This window comes from Falco peregrinus, chromosome 6, assembly GCF_023634155.1.
Source record: "Falco peregrinus isolate bFalPer1 chromosome 6, bFalPer1.pri, whole genome shotgun sequence".
NCBI lineage: Eukaryota > Metazoa > Chordata > Aves > Falconiformes > Falconidae > Falco > Falco peregrinus.
In genome coordinates this window covers 22,558,328-22,572,804 of record NC_073726.1, presented here as the reverse complement: position 1 = coordinate 22,572,804, position 14,477 = coordinate 22,558,328, and the positions used below count along the sequence as shown (strand labels likewise).

The following is a 14,477-nucleotide window of genomic DNA, read 5'->3' as shown; positions in this document are numbered from 1 at the left end:
CAGGCTTCTTGGCAGGTGGGGGAAGGCCGCGGCGAGAACGTTGCTGTCGTGAGGGCTGAGCGATCGCTCGCTGCGGCTGCGTGCTGTCGTGGGCACAGGCTGGAGTAATAGAGCGCCGAAAGCAGGAGCTAGTGGGGCGTGCAGCGCCCGGGGCGTGGGGGCCCAGGGCGGGACGCGGGGCCCCTCGGTGGAGGCGGCAGCACACCGCTGACCCTCCGTGGAGCGAACAGGCCGTGCGGGAGCTGCGTGGGGCAATGGGCAGTCTCACGGCCGGGCCGGAACGGTCTTGCGCGGCCGCGTTTCCCGCTCCCCCGCCCCGGGCCGTGAGGGGGTGAGGGACCAAGATGGCGGCGCCCAGCGCCGGGGCGGCGGGGGGAGGCCGGGGGAGGCCGCCCGCCGTCACCCCCCAACAGATCCGCGACCTCATCGACGGTGGCATTGCCCCTGAGGGCGCCGGGCCCGACGGGTGAGGGGGAGCGGCGGGGTCTCGCTGGCACCGGGTCTGAGGGAGGCGGCCCGTCCATGTGGCACCGGTGGGGGGAGGAGGCTGGGGAGCCCCCGGTTATCGGGAGGTCTGGGAGACGCTGAGGGGGCATGGGAAACGGCAGGAGTCATTGCAGGGTGCTGGAGAGTTGGGAATTACTGTGGGGGAGGGATACTGGGGGAAGAAAGGGCGCTGAGGTGTGCAGGGAGAGACTGGGAAGCACGGGGCGGGGGGGCACTGGAAAGTGTGGGCGCTGGGAGGCCGTACTGGTGGGACTGGGAGGCACTGGGGTACTGGTGGGATTAAGGAATACTGGAGAGACAAAGGTGCACTGGGAAGCAGTACTGGTTGCATTGGAGTACTGGAGGGATGGTGAGGCACGGGTGGGGGGCGGACAGCCAGTAGTGGAAACGGAGACACTGGGACACAAGGCGGCAGTAGTGAGCACTGGGAGGCACTGGTGTGCACTGGAAGGGCAGGGGCAGGTAACTGGCCTGTAGAGTTCTGGTGTCCCCACAGCTTGGTTGAGCTGAGCTGGCCACATACTGAGCCTCTGACCCAAAAAGTGTGTGGTCACAGCCTGGGGGGGCACTGAGAGTTACAGGAGTTACTGGTGGGTGCTGAGGAGTCTGGAAGGCACTGGAGGCGCTAGGTGGCTGAACTTTGCGGGTATCTTGCTAAAGTCAAACGACTGTGGTTGTCCTCAGAGGCACAGTTCACCCTTGACACAACCATCCCCAAATTTTGGCCCATGGAGGGGTGTTGGGGAGAGGCCAAAGGGTAGCACCTGCCATGTACCCAGCGTTCCAACTGCAGGGGCCTGCGTTCCAGCCATGAATGCCAATGCCAGGAGCTTGGGAGTGTCCCCAATTTCAGAAACATGCTGCAATTGTTAATTTGCCTTCACCAAGCTCAGAAAACAAGTTCCTGTCTCCTTGTCAAGTCAAATCTCAACCTGCCACTGCTGTCAATCATCATGAAATGTTTAATGTGCACCTTTTCTAATTGCATTATATCTTTTTAATTGTTTTATTAGTAATTAAAAGTTGGCTTTAGGAGATCTGCAGAAAGGTTTCTTATAAGGGTAAGCCTGAAGTACGAGAGGTTATAAAGTGATCTGTGCATTTTTTATTAATGAAATCTTTCCAGGAAAGTGCAAATGCTTTGCTTGCTGATTTGCTGTTCATTTTAGGAAGGACACATCTGACTGGTTGGAATCGGCTAATGGATCTTCTCAAATGGATGCTCTGTCCTTGGAGTCTGCCAGCAAGGAAGCCTATTTCAGCAGAGTAGAAACATTCACCATATCCTTTCTGATGCTGAGCTTTCAGCCATTCCCCACCCTGCTTTTCTATCACCCTCCCTGTGGCTTCCCCACAGGCTCTATCTTCTTGGAAGCTCTTCTTCTTTGGCCATATAAACCCTGTCCAAAGCTTTGTCTGCTCAACCTGAAATTTGTTGGGTTTTATCCTTAATGTGAGCACCCGCTGAAGTGGGCGGGCAAACCCCATGAGCTGTCTCCCCTGGTTTGTGCCAAGTATGGCTGGACCAACGTGGAGTGTGACATGCTGAAGTGCTCCAGCTGCCAGGCCTTCCTCTGCATGAGCCTGCAGCTCACGTTTGACTTCAACAAGTGTATGTATGCTAGTGTCCAGTGGGTACAAGGCGTGGGCTCTAGGGTTTGGGGGTGTATGTGCTTCATCATGTATGTAAATTACTTGCATAGCCTTGTCCTGAGAGGTGCTGGGTGTTTGATGTTTCTGAAAATAAAGTGCAAATTGGGAAAATGCTCTTTAGTTTGTGAGAACATGGTAAGCCTTCTTGCTTCTCTTGTCAGAGATGGGTTAGAATAGAATAGTTCCAGTTGGAAGGGATCTGTGATGATAATCTAGTCCAACTGCCTGACCACGTCAGGGCTGACCAAACATTACATCATATTAAGGGTATTGTCCAAATGGCTCTTAAACACTGCCAGGCATGGAGCCTCAACCACCTCTCTAGGAAACTGTTGCAATGTGTAACCACCCCTTTGGTAAAGATACACTTCCTAATACCAAGTCTGAACTTCCCCTGATGCAGCTTTGAGCCATTCCCATGTGTCCTATCACAGGATCCTGGGGAGAAGAGCTCAGCACCTCCCTTTCCACTTCCCTTCCTCAGGAAGCTGCAGAGAGTAACCTGGTCGCCCCTCAGCTTCCTTGTCTCCAAACAAGACAAGCCCAAGGCCCTTAGCTGCTCCTAGCTGGACATGCTACCCAGCCCTTTCGTCAGCTGTGTTGCCCTCCCCTGGATGTGTTCCAGTACCTTAACATCCTTTTAAAATTTTGTTGCCCAGCTGCTTGGTCTGCTGCCCTGATTTCCATTCAATTTTTCTGTGGGCTGTTGGTGGCTGCTGGTCACCAAGCCAGTCCAGGTGATCACATTGTGTAATTTAATAAGTAAACTCCTCCCCTGCCTTCTTTAAACTACTTGGACTACAGTAAAATTCCCCCTCCTGTTGTGCTTGCTCAGCTCCCTGCCCAGGCCCACCACCTTTCCTTTTCTTGCCTGCAGAGCATCAGCCACTCCTGATGCTGTGAGGTGCAGGCACGGAGCAGTAACAGCTCTTGTCTCTCCCACGTTGGGCAACACAGGCTGTGAATGTGGCAGGATTGTCACCCTCCATGGTTTGCTTGGCCCCACGGCATGAGTGTTGCTTGAGAGCCACAGGATAGTGATGGTCTGTGCTTTATCACCTGCCCAGAACTTCATTTTCCTTTATCTGCATCTGCCCTCTGTAGAAAGGCATTTATTACCCCACCACAAATAAGTGTCATCTCCACTTCTGAATTTTCTTGACTGCAAGTCTCTGCTCTTGTCCAGAACGTAGCAGAGAGCACAGCCCTGCTGTCTGACAAATGCCGCATGGGTCATGTATAATAGGAAGCTGTATGAGCATTTCGTTTTGGGTCACTCTGAATATTGACGTCTGCTGTTTGCTCAGACTATCTTTTTTAAATAAACCTTGGCCTAATTATTCTGTTGGTAAATGCACTAGTTTAGGAAAATCTAAAATAATCAGAGGTTGGAAGAGGGGCTTGAAAAATAAGTTGGAAAATAAATTCTTTGGTTTTGAAAGGTGTGAATAAGTTAAATTAAGTATCAAATCTTTTTTTTGAGGAAACTTGATTTCCATTTCCAGACATGGCTGTGATTTGGTTCCTACAGCCAGGGTGGAAGGGTCAGGTGAGTTAGGGACTGGAAGTAGCCCAGGAGGTAAAACTGGCAGAAGCGGGCAGTCCCTGTGCCAGTGGTTGGTTTGAACTGTGTTTCCACCGCACTGCTGTGCAGTGCGGCAGGCTCCCCTGCTCCGCGGTCAGTGTGCCTGGGAACAGGAGGGGATTTTGGCTGCAGGGTGGTGGAATGGCTCTGGTGGTGCTCGCTGTTGCAGAGATAACCCCTTGAGCCAGCCTGCCTTCGCTGCTACAGGAACCGCTGCTATGTGGCTGCCTAGAGGGAGGCTGAAGGTGTGGCAGCTCCTTTTGGTGGGGAGGCAGATGAGTCTGAGGTGAGAGCTTCAGGCTCTGCAGCCTCAGGTGGCATCTGTCACTTAAGCCATGCTGAACGGGAGGAACAGGGAAGCCCTTGTAGCCTGGTGCCTTTCTGTCATGGTTGGGGAAAAACAAACCAGTCCCTGAGGAGGTGGCTCTGCAGGGGAGTAGAAGTGAGCTTTGCCTTGCAGATAAGGAGCGCTGCATGGAGCTGAAGAAAGCCTTGTGCGCTGCTCATGAGAAGTTCTGCTTCTGGCCAGACAGCCCCTGCCCAGGTTGGTATCTCAGAGCCCAGCTAGTGCACGTGTCTGGCATTATTCCCTTTTTTCTCCCCTTCTGTCTGCTCTTGTCTCCTGTTGTAGGAATTGGGGTTTCTCTTCAAGTTCTCAAAGCAGGCAGCGTCACCACAGTCCCCTTTTTCGCTGTGGGGACAACAAAGCACACAGTGGCAAAGTGATGCCTCTGAGCAGCATCAGCAAATAAACAGCTGAGCCATGACTAGAGTCCCAGGCTGGGCTGTACCCAGCCTTTCTTCACCTTTACATGCCTCTAGGACAGTTAAAAATGCTTTTTGGGTTGTAACTGGGAGGTTGACAGGAGGCTGGATGACATGGGGTGCTCAAAGGCGATAGATCTTGTCTTCAGAGCTGCGCTTCACGGGGATTGGTGGTTGCAAAGGAAAAAGGCTGTGCTCAGCTTTTCTTTTTAAAGCAGAGAGACTGCTATGGGGAGACTTTGGCTGGACTCATCTCCTCTCTTGCACAGCGGGATAAAGAAGGGGTGGGGAGGCTGGTGGCACAGCTGAACCCTCCTGCGTTTCCTTTCACCAGATCGCTTTGCCATGTTGCTGGTGGATGAGCCCAGAGCCCTCCTCCAGGACTTCCTGGATCGCTTTCAGAGCCTGTGTCAGCTGGAGCTGCAGCTGCCCTCTCTCAGACCAGAAGATTTGAAAAACATGGTGAGTTCTTGTCTGTCCCCAAGATTAGGTGTGTTCAGGTCCCCAGTGATGATGCCAGGCATGCCTGTGCTGTGTAAACCCTGATTGAACCAGTTGTGAGATTCAAATCAGAGATTTCAGCTTGCGTGTGTGAGTGGTCTGTCATCACCTTGGCTTTGCTCTTGGATGTTCCTTGCATTGTGGTTTCTCCTGCTGTTTCTGGAAACACATAAAAGGGAGTTTGAAAAGCCTCATCTGCTGTGCAAGCCCTTGGCCAATGCAAGCAGAGCTGGCTCATGTCACCATGATGTCACTGGTGGGAATTGGGCTGAAGTGTCCGTTTCCCACTGTGCGCCTTGCCCGGCATGTGTGGTGCTTTCTGGTGCTGGGCAGAATTTATTTCAGGTCCCACAGACTCCTTCAGGAGCTCTCCCTGGCAGCTCCCGCTCCATTACCTCCAAGCAGTCCATGAGATGTGGCAACCCGTGGATCACTCCTTTAGCTGGGAGCTTACAAGACTGGAGACAGTCACTGTGTTAGGTGGGATGAGGTGTTTGGTGTGCCAGAGGCTGCCCCAGAGCAGAGGCCCATGAAGGTGAGGGAGCCCAGGGAGTGCGGGGGAGGCCTCTCGTGTGAGGCAGTCATGCAAAGAGCCTCAGCAGGCAGGAGGAAAGAGCAGGACCTACAGCATAAGAGGCTGGAGCGTAGCTGCAGCCAGGAGCAAGTGTGGGATTGCCTCCTTGTAGGGACCTGGCCAGGTCCTGCTCTACTTCAGCCAAGTCTGGCTTGTTGGGCACTCGGACACTTGCTCAGTGCGTAACAGATGGCTCTCAGCAGTGAGAAGCCATGTGGGAAGTGGGCAATTCTTCATCCATTCAGCAGAAGTCACAGAGGTGTCTTATGGTTGCCATCGTGGGCTGGCTGAGCTATGAAACCCATCAGAGCCCCATGAGAAGAGAAACCGTAAAACCAATGGATGTATTGCATCTCCACATATAACTCCCTGGCTGTTCACTAGCAGCAAGGTCTGGAGCCTGACTGACACCCTTCGGGGACACTCATTCTCACTGTGTCTCAGCAGCAGCCCCAGAAGTGCTCACAGTTTGCCTAAGCACAGGCAAACACAGCCCCTGTTACCTCCCTGGGATTGGAGAGACACTTCAGGGGGGGCTGTTCAGGCTCGTGCTTGCTGCAAGCAGCGAATCTGCGACCTGCTCTGCTGTCCCCACACGTGCCTAGGGGATCAAACAGTGCTTGAACAAAGTCCATGCAACAAGAAGAGTCAGGTGGGCACAAGGCAGGAGAAAGCTATACTCTGTGGCTTTTGCCTGTTAACCAGAGTAGAAGTGCTGAGGGTGGTAACTCATGTACCCAGCCCTTTCAGGGAGTGAAAAGGGGATTTTTCTCCATGTAGGATGTGGTTTGTGGGTAGAAGCAGTGTATTTTATCGGACTGCCTCTGACTGCCAGCTCTGTCACCTTTCTCTGTCCTGCAGTCCCTAACAGAGGAGAAAATCGGTCTGCTCCTCCAGCTGATCGGGGAGGAATTAGAGCACAAAATGGAGGGAGAGAAACCACCGATGAAGTTTGCCACAGAAATCCTGCAAGTGCATGTTCCTGCCTGCATCCTGGCTCTGTGTGGCTGGACTTGCAGGTGGGTAGTGCTGTAGGACTGTTACTGAAGTGTCTGCCACACTTCGTGGTTGCTGGTGAAACCTGTCAGAGGCTGGAGGAACGTTGATTATCTCTCCTGTGAAATGTTCAGTGTCCCCTATTTCACCATTTTGTTATTATCTTTAGCCATTAAAATTGACAGACTTCCAGAAACTCCAGTGCAAATCTCCTTAATCTAAAATAGATGTCTCCCTGAGATGGCAAACAGTGTGAAACAACTGATCTGTCAGTTGCCCTGCTTGTTGCTGATTTAGATGTTGAAGTCAATCCCTGAGATGTCATCCTTAGTAACACTTTCATTGCTCGTCAGGCCTGCAGGAAGGGAGGGAAGGTTCATGACCTGAAGGCTCACAGCTTCCCAAAGTGTGTGCTGCGAGCAGAACAGCCATGCTATTTATGCCTGAGGCAGCTCTGAAGGTGAAGTGATCTTTTATGGTGCAGGCTGGAAAAGGGCTTACGGTGGGGAGGAGCAGAGCTGCTGCTGTGGCTGGGCAGTTCACAGGCTGAAGATGGGGACGTTCAGCTGATATGTCATAACTGAGCATGCTTCTGCTTCATGGCAAGCTAAAATGTAACTGAGCCAGTTTAAATCAATGCTGTAGATGAGTTTTAATGGAATTGTTTTACTACTTAGCATGTGGGGCTACAAAACCAGGTAGGGCTGTGCCTCAGCCCAGGGGTACCGATGTCTTGAAATGTGCTGGCTCGGGTACTTGCAACTGAGACTGTTTCTGTGCTCTGCCAAATACCTGCATCTGTTCTGACAGCTGCGGTTCCAGGGAAGGGCCCAGGTTTGTCACTGACCTTCTCTCATGACTTGGCTCTGTCCCCACAGTGCTGCGTCTGGCTCTGTGCACCTCTCAGTGATCACCTGCTCCCGCTGTATGAGGAAGGTGGGACTGTGGGGCTTTCACCAGCTGGAGTCTGTGGGGCCGGAGCTGGACTCCTGCAGCCCGAGCGGCACACCACCGGCACCTACTGAGCGCTTCCCACTCGTGCCCATGTCTCCACGCAGGATGCTCACACGGAGCCAAGACACGCTCCCTCCTGGCTCTGAGCAGGTATGGCCCAGCTCAGCCAGCCCCTGAGCTTGGGGTGTCTGGGTGATACAGGGGCACACAGGAGTCAAGACTGATGTAGTTTGGGTGTACACTGCCTTTTTAGGCTGAAAGAGGCTCATTTTGGTGCTGTGTCTCCAGCTGTAGGCAATGTCAGCAGAAGTAGGTTGCTGCTGCATTTGCCCTTGCCCTTTGCAGCTCTCTGTCCTTCCCTCTCTGAACCCTGCTGTAGGAAGACACAGAAAGGACCTTTCCCACCAGCATCCTGGGGCCTGTCTTAACTTGAGATGCTCTGAGTCAGGGGCATGTCCAGCTAGACATATCTGAGATGTTTCTGGTGTGAAGGGAAGGTGGCACTGCTCCTGCCAGAATGGCTGAGAAGGCTTTGATCTCTCTTTGAGCTGGGCAGGGTCCCCCCGTCCCCTTCAGGCAGAGGACATGCTGGTGACCAGAGGAGCTCTTACTAATTCCTTATTCTTTCCCCACTGGCAGCACGAGAAGAGTCCGTCCCCAGCAATGTCTCGCCCACGGGGTTGGGACTCTCCCATCCCCATGGACCGGGGTGAGTTGGAGGTGACCAGCCCCACTCTGAGGAGCCGCCCCATCACCCGCAGCATGGGGCAGGGGGACAACGTGGAGGTGCCATCCAGCCCTCTCCGCAGGGCCAAGCGGGCACGGCTCTGCTCTTCCAGCAGCTCAGTGAGTGACCTGAGTGCAGGTGCAGGGAGAGCCTGGGTGGGGAGGAGAGGGGCATGGGCAGGGTGTTCCTGATCCAGGGACCAGTGTTGTCCCCACAGCCAGCTCAGGGCCGGTGTTTAGACGCAGAGAGTGTTTCATTGTGTCACTGAAGTATGTTTTAAATCATGCTGTTGCTGTCCTCTTCACTGTCACCTCCTCCCTTATGCAGGACACTTCTTTGAGGAGCTTCTTTGACCCCAGCTCTCAGCATCGTGACTGGTGTCCCTGGGTCAACACAGTGGAGGGAGGGGAAGCCCTGGAGGATACCGTGACTCAAACAGAGAAGGAGCCTGTGAAGCCAGAACCGGGCTGGCAAGTGGTACTGAACACACTCCTTGCCACCAGAAAGTGTGACAGAGTGCCTGAGACGGAGCCTGTGGTGAGTCTTGCGGGATCCCCAGCCCCAAACTCAAGTGCTCAAAACACTGCTTGCCCCAGCCTTGCTCAGAAATTGGGTTATATGTGTTTTGTTTGGGCTGAGTGCAAAGCCCAGCTGGGTGGCAAGGACCAAACCTATGTCTGCAGCGTCTCCGCTTCCCCTCCAGCTGTGCTGACAGCCTCTCAGCCAGGTCTCGTCCGTTACAGTGATGTGTTGTGCACAGATCTGCTCAAGGGCTACTATAAATAACAGCCTTTCCTGAGCAGCTTGGTGCTGCCCAAGATCCAGTTTCATATCATGTCCCGATAGAGTACTCCTGATGCTCTCTGCAGATGTCTTGATTGCTGGCTCCTGCAGCCACCAGTCCCAGGCTGTTGGACCGGTGGGTTTGCTGAGCCAGGGGAGCAGCACTGAGGCCACAGCACCCCTCCCTGAGTGGCTGTGGAGCAGACGGTACCTGCTGCCGCCTCCCTGGATCCCCCAGGCCCCATTATCCACTTGGATTCCTCCTGCCAGCTCCCTCTGGCTTTGCTTGGGGCTGAGCTGCAGGGACCAGCGGAGCAGTCCTGCTTCAGCGTTTGTCTTGGAGACTTTGTGTGGGTTATGTCCCTAACAGACTGGTCCCTTCTGGCTGTGCCACGTGCTGGGAAAGCACCAGCTGGTCCTGTGGGACTGGACACAAGTCACAGGTGTGAGACCAGGCTGGAGCTGTTGTCCAACATGGAGCACATGGTTGGAGTGCTGTCCTGCTTCTTGAAGTCACCTTACTTTTTCTCCCCTCCAGCTCTGGTAAAAAGGGCTAATGAAGAAGAGGAGCAAATTGCGGTCCTGGCAGCCAGTTGGGATATTTCAAATAGGGTTTTTTTCTGCAGTTTCTTCTCATGTGCTTTGTAGGCAGGCTGGTGGCGGTTGCAGATCCTGTTGCGGTGCCTTAACCTCTGGTTATTGCTTTGCTCCCATCTCTCACAGAGCCTCTCGGTGAAGTCCTGCAAGGTGTTCCGCATTTTCCGGCAGTGGGAGAGCATGAATTCTGCCTGAACAGGCCACTGCCTCTGGGAACTGCTGCCTGGCTGGCAGCAACAGGGCATTGTGTTGGTCTGGCAGAGGTCTGCTTTGCAGTTGCTCCTATGGCAGCTCCATGCCCTGGGGAGGGGATGCCGAGGAGGCTCCACACCAAATGCAGCCCCTAGCTGCTGCTGGGCCCCACTTCTCCCTGACTGCCTTCCTTGAAGCCCCCTGCCTTCACAAATTGCTGCTGTAGCCCTTGGCCTCAAGGGGTTTGACAGCCCCATCTGGAGCTGGGATGTGCTGTGCTGGGATGTGCGAGGCAAACAAGGAGATGTGGTCACCTGGCAGGGGTGACTGTCTTGTCCAGCTATGACGTGCCACCAGCAGTGCAGGGAAGTGTCACCAGGTGGGAATAAATATTTCACTTTTGTGGTTTTTTGTTACTGCTGGTGCGACGCTTCTTCCTGGGACAGGACGAGCTCTGGACCTAGCATGTGGCTCCTGTATCCCTTGGGATGCTCATCTTTGTGGGAGTAGTGTCCAGCTGTGCCTCTCTCCTGTTTCTCACTCTTTGCTGTCTCCCCTGCCTGATGTGGGGTCTTTGCCATTGCCTCAGACCCTGTACATGTAGAGATGCCCCTGGCCTTGTACCCCTGTGCCTGCCTGTGTCTGCTTTGGCACTCAGCTTCCTGAAGCAGATTCAGCCAGGGGCTGAAAAGCTTTTTGGGGTGATAAATCACCCATGCTGGAGTGCCAGGGAGACTGGGATGCTGGCAAAATGCAGGAAGAGGTGGGTTAGGGCTTCCCATGGCTCAGAGTCACAAGGCCGGGTGCTGGCGAGGGACTGGTCTCTGTGGAAGGGGGAGAAGTTATCAGGAAGGGAGACCCTGGTCTGTTGTCTCCATCCTCGAGGATGCTGGGGAAGGGGCTTTGGGGAGGACTGAGACTCCACAGACAACCCAGGCACAGTTGGATCCCTTTACTCCAGGTCTGCCGCCCCCACATGGATGTGGGTGAGGGCACAGGGACATGTCAGTCTTTTTTTTTTTTTTTTTTTTCTTTCTGGAGCAAAGGAAACCACTTTGGAGAAACTAGCACTTGCCTTGGTTGCTCCAGTTCTGGGGTTCCTACTGTGTTTCATCTTGCCCCATCCTCTTCGAGGCATTCTGTGGCCACCCAGTGCTTGGAAAGGCAGCAGCTACCTTGGTCAGGGCTGATCCCTGCTTTCCCTGCACCCCAAAACTTCCATGTACACCTTCCCACTCCAGTGCTTTTTCCAGGAGACACCCTTTACTTACCAGATTCTTGGGTGGGTGCTGGCAGGAAGCCCCCTGGGAAGCAGCAGGGTTTGAGTTTAAGGTCTTAATTGTGTGGCCCTAACAAGGAGCTGCTTCACCCCATGGCCATGCTGGGAGATATGGAGATATGCGTGTCACCCCCCCGCGCACCCTTGATACCCCCAGCCCCAGAGGGCTGAGGAGAGGCTGGGCATTGGCTGGGCTCTGCAGTGGGGCATGGAGAAGCCCCTTCCCCAGCTGCCTGGACCCACAGATCCTGTTGTCCCCAGCAGCTGCCCCCCCCAGCCCCACTCGTCCCCCATAGCTCCCCCCACAGCTTGCTATGGATGGGTCTCTGTAGCTCCCCTGCTCCCCATGGCTTCCCTATTTCCAGTGGTGTCCTGCAGCTCCCCATGGTTCCCCCCTGATCACGGCTTCCAACATCCCTCTCACACACACGCACTCGCTCCACTTTGCACATGCCTGCCGTGATCAGGGAACTGCCCCACAAGCCATCGGGTTTCCATGCACTGGAAAGGATGATATCCCCATGCTGGGGTGGGCAAAGCCAGCCACCGCCCCTGCCCCTGTTTTTAGACCCAGGACGGCTCAGAGGGCCCCCAAACCCACATACAAGAGTTTGGGTGCTGGAAGAGTGGTCTTAAGGCATTCCAAAAGGGACAGCATGCTGTTGTAGTCGCTGTTACTGTGAAAACATTGCAAAACTAGGATGTAACACAGGTGAAATACAAGAATTTAAAGAAATTAAGAGGAAAATCGTGATTTTCCCCCTCCTGTTCTCTCAGTTGCTTGGAACCAGCTGGGGAAACGGGGGACCCTCTATCCCAGCTTCTCCAGCTGTTCTGCTCAAATATAACGCTGTTCCCCTTTGCCTCCCCCAAAATTTCCCCCAGCCTAGCTCACCCCAGAGGTGCGTTACTTCCTGCCCCAGCCAGACTTGGGGCTAGAGGGGTGTGTTGGGCTGTTAAATGGAAGAAATCACCCACACACACACACTTGTGGGGTGAAGGTCCCCCTTTTCTCAAACTTCTCAGAGTTCTTCAGCTGTGTTTCCTCCCCATGTGGGGAGGAAGCGTTGGGGCAAATTTTTTGGGGTGATGCTAGGTTCAGGAATGCAGGATGTCCGCCCTGGGTGGGGAGGTTCCACGTCAGAGCCCCGCCAGCTTGAAAGAAACCCATTAGTGCCATCATCACGCGCCCCATCGTCACCTCTGGAGCGCTGGCGGGTGCCTTCCCTGCCCCGGCCGGTTGGGTAAATTGAGGCACTGGGAAATGCTTTGCCGGTGTCGCACGGCAAAGCCGGCACGGTGACTCGTGCTGTGAGGCCTGGCCATCTGCCACGTGCCTGCTTTGTAATCCAGGGGAGAGGTTTGGATTTAATGGTGGCTTTCGCCAGGTGACTCTGGCCACCCCACACAGGGAGGGAGCCCTCTTCGCTGGGGCTCCACCGGGGTCTCGAACCCGCGGCCCCATCAACATTTTTTTTTTTTCCCCCCTTCTTTTCGTACCCGCTCCACTGTACTACAGCTCCCGGCATGCCGCGGGGTGGGCGGGGCCACCGCGGCGTTGCCAGCGCACCAATGGCGACGGTGCGGGGCGGTGAGGTCACTGCGGGTGACGTCAGGGGTCCAGAGAGAGGCTCCGGCAGAGGCGACCGGAGCGGGGCTCGCGGCTGAGGGAGCGCGAGGCGGCGCGGGGGGGCCCAGGCGGCGGCACCGGCGGCAGCACAGGAGGGCGGCGGCGACACCAGCGGCAGCAGCAGCAGCAGCGGCGGCACCGGCGGCGGCGGGGGGTCCCAGCGGCTCGGAGCCCGACGCCCCCCCCCCCCCCCCGCTCCCCTCGGTGCCGGGCGTCCCCGGTCCGCGGCGGCGGCGCTGACAGCCCGCCCGGAGCACCGGGGGCGGCCGCGGCCACCATGTCCTCCCCCAGCCCGGGCAAGAGGCGGATGGACACCGACGTGGTCAAGCTGTATCCTTCCCGCACTGCCCCCTCCCCTCCGCCCCAACCCTTCCCACCATCCGCCGGCAGTCCTGGGGGGCGAGCCCACCTCCCGGGCCGGGCCTGCATCGGGGGGAGGGCGGGGGGTACCGGGCACCCCTGTCCGGTGTCGCTCCCCACACCCCCCGGGCGCGGCAGCGCCCCTTTCTGAGGCCAGGCCTAGGCCTCTTCTCAGAGCTGAGGGTTGGCCCTATGGCCGTGCCTTCCCCCCCCCGCCCCCCCCCCCCCCAGTTCCCCGGTGTGAGGGCCCCCCCCCCTTACCGAGGAGGGAGGCCTACTCCTTGCCTCCACTCTTCCTTTATTCCAGGGAGGCTTATCCCCCTCTGTGGTTTGACAGCCACTGGCCGGGGTGCCCTCGGGGTGTCCCTGCAGGTGCCTCCCTCCCTGGTGAAGGCCCCCCCAGCCTGGGTGCCCTGCACCCCTCTTGGCCTGTGGCCCAGCCGCTGGGGGAGGGTGAGGAAGGGGAGAGCAGCTCTGGCAGCCACAACCCAAAGAAAGGCTTTTGTGGTGTTTAATATTATTTACTCCCCGATTTCAGCCTGCGGTTCACGAACCTTCTGGTGCCGGCTTAGGGATTTAATTTTTTTTTTTTGGGGGGGGGGGCTTGGGGACTGGCTCGCGGCAGACCTGTGGCTGGGTGATGGCAGGGTGGCCAAAGGGCTCCAAGGCTGGGGCCTGCAGCCTGTCTCACAAGAGGTCCTGTTTATGTAACGCTCCAGGTTAGGTTAGGCTTTATTATTTCTATTCCCCCCCCTCCCCCCCCCCCCCCCGATATATGTTTATATTCTTTCTCCTTATTTTTATTCTTGGCCCTTCACAGGGTGGTGAATCCTTTTTCTCTCTGTCTGGAGTGTGGGTGGCATTGAAAAATATCATTGGGAATTTGGTTTTAGGATTGTTTTATTAATAGTTTTTGTTTACAAGGTGGTGGTGTGTGCCGAGAGGGGGTAGAAATGGCAAGAGTGGCTGAAATGTTTTCCAGCTCTGTTGACTGAACGTGCCTGACCTCCCTCAGTAGGACTTGGGGTCTGGTGGCTCTAACTTCGTGATGTCAAGGGGTCGAGATACAGGTCTGATTTGGTTTCCAGAGAGAGATAAACAAACTTACTTGGATTTTGTGTTGTTTTTTTTTTTTTTTTTTTTTTTGGGGGGGGGGGGGGGAGGGCACCGCTCTTGTTTGTGGCGTGAGGGTGGCTTATAGAAGGAAACTTCTGTTTGACGTTCAGCCTGCGCATTTCTCTCTATAAAGCTGCTCTTCATATATTTTTCGCCTTGTTTTTAAGCAAATAGGAAATGACTACCGATCACGCTTGAATCGGAGCTATTTTTATCCAGGGGTTTAAAGTTACACACATGTCATACTCTGCCGAACGC

The 14,477-nt window shown here is 55.3% G+C and overlaps 2 protein-coding genes across 6 annotated transcripts in view; both read left to right on the top strand.

Moving 5' to 3' along the window:
• Positions 1 to 34: 34 nt before the first annotated feature.
• Positions 35 to 10,250, top strand: ZC3HC1 (zinc finger C3HC-type containing 1). Of its 2 annotated transcripts, XM_055808414.1 has the most exons (10): positions 37 to 466; positions 1,677 to 1,788; positions 1,969 to 2,119; positions 4,206 to 4,289; positions 4,845 to 4,972; positions 6,447 to 6,604; positions 7,460 to 7,685; positions 8,175 to 8,381; positions 8,590 to 8,799; positions 9,769 to 10,250. In XM_055808414.1, the coding sequence occupies exons 1-10, from the start codon at positions 345 to 347 to the stop codon at positions 9,835 to 9,837; spliced, it is 1,467 nt and encodes a 488-aa protein (XP_055664389.1). In that variant the 5' UTR covers positions 37 to 344; the 3' UTR covers positions 9,838 to 10,250. The 2 variants fall into 2 exon arrangements, with proteins under 2 accessions (XP_055664390.1, XP_055664389.1); XM_055808415.1 differs by lacking the exon at positions 8,175 to 8,381 and having other exon boundaries at positions 35 to 466.
• A 2,482-nt stretch (positions 10,251 to 12,732) lies between these two features.
• The window catches only part of UBE2H (ubiquitin conjugating enzyme E2 H), a 53,230-nt gene continuing 51,485 nt past the window's right edge, over positions 12,733 to 14,477 (top strand). Inside the window, exon 1 of one of the 4 annotated variants that reach the window (XM_055808420.1) lies at positions 12,733 to 13,073. In XM_055808420.1, the coding sequence (XP_055664395.1) occupies positions 13,021 to 13,073 (53 nt within the window). In that variant the 5' untranslated portion in view covers positions 12,733 to 13,020. Of the gene's footprint in view, positions 13,074 to 13,727; positions 14,174 to 14,477 lie in introns of those variants that run through there. The other 3 variants (XM_055808418.1, XM_027783701.2, XM_055808419.1) reach the window with 3 other exon arrangements.